The 2,794-nt window shown below is 41.1% G+C and overlaps 1 protein-coding gene across 5 annotated transcripts in view; it reads left to right on the top strand.

Moving 5' to 3' along the window:
* Positions 1-2,794, top strand: part of LOC105809167 (schwannomin-interacting protein 1) — an 886,964-nt gene that overhangs the window by 869,248 nt on the left and 14,922 nt on the right. For all 5 annotated transcript variants that reach the window (XM_012642921.1, XM_012642924.1, XM_012642925.1 and 2 more), the window contains one exon: positions 2,370-2,487. In XM_012642921.1, coding sequence (XP_012498375.1) covers positions 2,370-2,487 — 118 coding nt within the window. The remainder of the gene's footprint in view (positions 1-2,369; positions 2,488-2,794) is intronic.

Here is a 2,794-nt window from a genome sequence, read left to right as displayed (position 1 = left end):
CATTTCAAACTTTATTTTGGTTTGTTTTTGTTTTGTATTTTATATTGCAGGTTATTTTATATTTTTATAATCTGTGTATTTGTTAGCCAGACACTTCAAGGCTTTATTCAATAAATAGAAAATGCTACATAAAATTAGATTCCAATTAAGGTTAGCCTTTAAAATATGCATGTTTTTAATTTGCAAACAGCTTTCTTTCCCACCAGCTGCCAATCTATAGAGCTTGAGTTTTATTATTAAAAATGGGTTGATTTTAATTTTTAGACCAACTACAGACATTAAAACTTTAAAACTTGTATGGGATCAAAGAGTAATCTGAACATATTAGATTTTTCCAGAAAAAAATCCAATGGAAGAAAGTTAAAAGGAGGCAAATCCCAGCTCACTAGAAGGACGCTGTGCCTAAGAGTTAAAGACAGCTCAAGTATGCTCTGTTGGAGAGTTGATTCTGCAGTCAGAAATTGCTGTATGTGACTAGGCTAAAGATATTAGAGTAAGTGACTTTGGAGGTCCCTTTATAAAGTCACATTACGTCTAAAATTCTGTGTGTGTCTTAGGCTTTCAGTAAGTAGAGAAAGGAGGACAGTTAACATGTATAAAGGACCTGCTGTGCACCAGGCTCTGAAGAAACTCTTTTGATCCTTCCTACAAAACATTGGATTGGCTATTTTACAATATCCCATTTTACGGATGAGGAAACTGAGGTTCATGGAGCTTATATAATGTGCCTGGAGAAAGAAGTGAGGATTCAGAACCTAAGTCCACCTGACTCTAAGCACCTTGAGCTGATCACAGTGGAACCTGTTGCCTTCTACCCCCCAGCACTGGCCTGGCTCTCCCCACCTGGGCATACTGAGGGAAAGGCTGCATTTTCTTACAGGAGACATAAGCTGGGACTTTCAGTAATTACAGAATTTAACAATAGGTGGCAGTGCATACCCATAACAATTGTGGTGCCGGTGTTAAATCAGATTTTCTGGGTTCTGTGTTGATTTCAAAGACCCACTTTAAATGAGTCATCTGAGCAATTTCTACAAAGCATCTCTACCATCGGAATAAAAAAATCTACTCTAAATGTCAAATACCACGTAAGTTGCCCTTTGCATTTCTTCCTCTGGCAGTAATAATGCCAGGGCAAATTCGGTGTCCTCTGCCCTAAACCTGGCTTAGATAAGCCTCCTAGGATCTATCTCTTCTTGCTTAGGAGCCTCCTTTTGCCTTTTCTTTCTCTACTCTTACTCAGAGACTAGGGCTACTAGAGATGCTAAGAAAATTACTTCTTTTGGGTGGGAAGGAGCTTAAACATTTATTTCTCATAGTTGTGGAGGCAGGGAAGTCCAAGATCAGGGTGCTCCGGGGTTGGATTCTTGGTGCGGGCCTGCTCCCAGGTTTACAGACAGCTGTCCTGTTCTTCTCCTGGTGGGAAGAGAGCTAGCTAGCTGTCTGGTCTCCTAATAAAGTCACTAATCCTATTCAGCATTGTCTACCCTCATGACAATTACCTCCTAAAGGCCCCACCTCAAAATACCCTCACATTGTGTTTGGGGTTTCAACATATGAGAGAAAATTACTTCTTTAAAAATTCTTTGTTACCAAACAGTATTGAGATGTGTTCAGCTTCAAAAGAAGGTTAGGACAAAGATCTGGATCCGCAGTCTGGCCGAGTGTATGGCAAATACACAGCCAGGCTACCCTTTGTGACTGCGTTTCCAACAACATCACCTCTAGAGCTTCAGGATTCAATGAGCTCCCAAGAGGTCTCTATCTCTGAGGCTGCGTGTGCAAGAGGCAGTCTGCAGAACCTTGCTGTGTTCTAAGATTTTGCCTTTCTGACTGGGTTTTGGGTTTCCTTATGTTTCGCTAGTGTGAATTGGTGGTGATCTTCTTCCTTAATAACATAAATGAGCTCCTTCAGTTGGCTTTTGGCAACTTTCTTAAATAAAGGTTTCCTTCAGATGATCCTGTTCTATTTGGGAAAAAAGGAGTCTTCAGAGAGCTGTGGGATGCTGCCTCTAGTGAGCTTCTTTGGATTGTCCCCCTGGGACAGGACCCTGGACGGCACCAGGCAGCCTTACTTGACCAGGCACCCCATTCACCTTGATCTATGGGACTGTAAACTCAGTGACTCCACACATCTTTATGGTGCGCCAGCTATGTATTTGGTATGGTGCTGGGTGAACATGAAATTGGTATGGAAAAAACTAATAGAATATTGGAAAATCCTCTGGTAAATGTTGTCATTTATAAGTGGAGAAGTCACTCACTTCTCCATGTGAAGAACACATAAAACTGCTTTCAGACAGTCCTATTGGCTGCAGCCAAATAACAAAGAGCAAAGTAGAATTAGTGTCCTGTTTGTTTCCGCCCAGACTGCAGAGTGGGATGAACCTGCAGATTTGCTTTGTCAACGACAGTGGCAGTGATAAGGACAGTGATGCTGATGACAGTAAGACTGAAACCAGCTTGGACACCCCCTTGTCCCCCATGGTGAGTCCAAAGAGCTACCAGCTGAAGCTTGGTGTTGTGATTTCCTGGTCATTTAGCTTCTCTTATGTAGTGAATCGGGAACAAACATTGAAAAGATTAAAAAAAAGAAAAGTCTCTTAGAACTGTATGCTCCTAAAATTTGATAATGATTGAAAGGTCATAGTTGTGATACAATAAGGATAAATAAGCTTTGTTAAAGTTAGCAACTATTTTCATATTAAACCATAAAATCATATATCCTCTTAACAATTTTATTGCCGGGCGCGGTGGCTCACGCCTGTAATCCTAGCACTCTGGGAGGCCAAGG

This window comes from Propithecus coquereli, unplaced genomic scaffold (assembly GCF_000956105.1).
Source record: "Propithecus coquereli isolate 6110/MARCELLA unplaced genomic scaffold, Pcoq_1.0 Scaffold19, whole genome shotgun sequence".
Taxonomy (NCBI): Eukaryota; Metazoa; Chordata; class Mammalia; order Primates; family Indriidae; genus Propithecus; species Propithecus coquereli.
The sequence above is the reverse complement of the archived record's forward strand: the minus strand, read 5'-3'. Positions and strand labels throughout refer to the sequence as shown.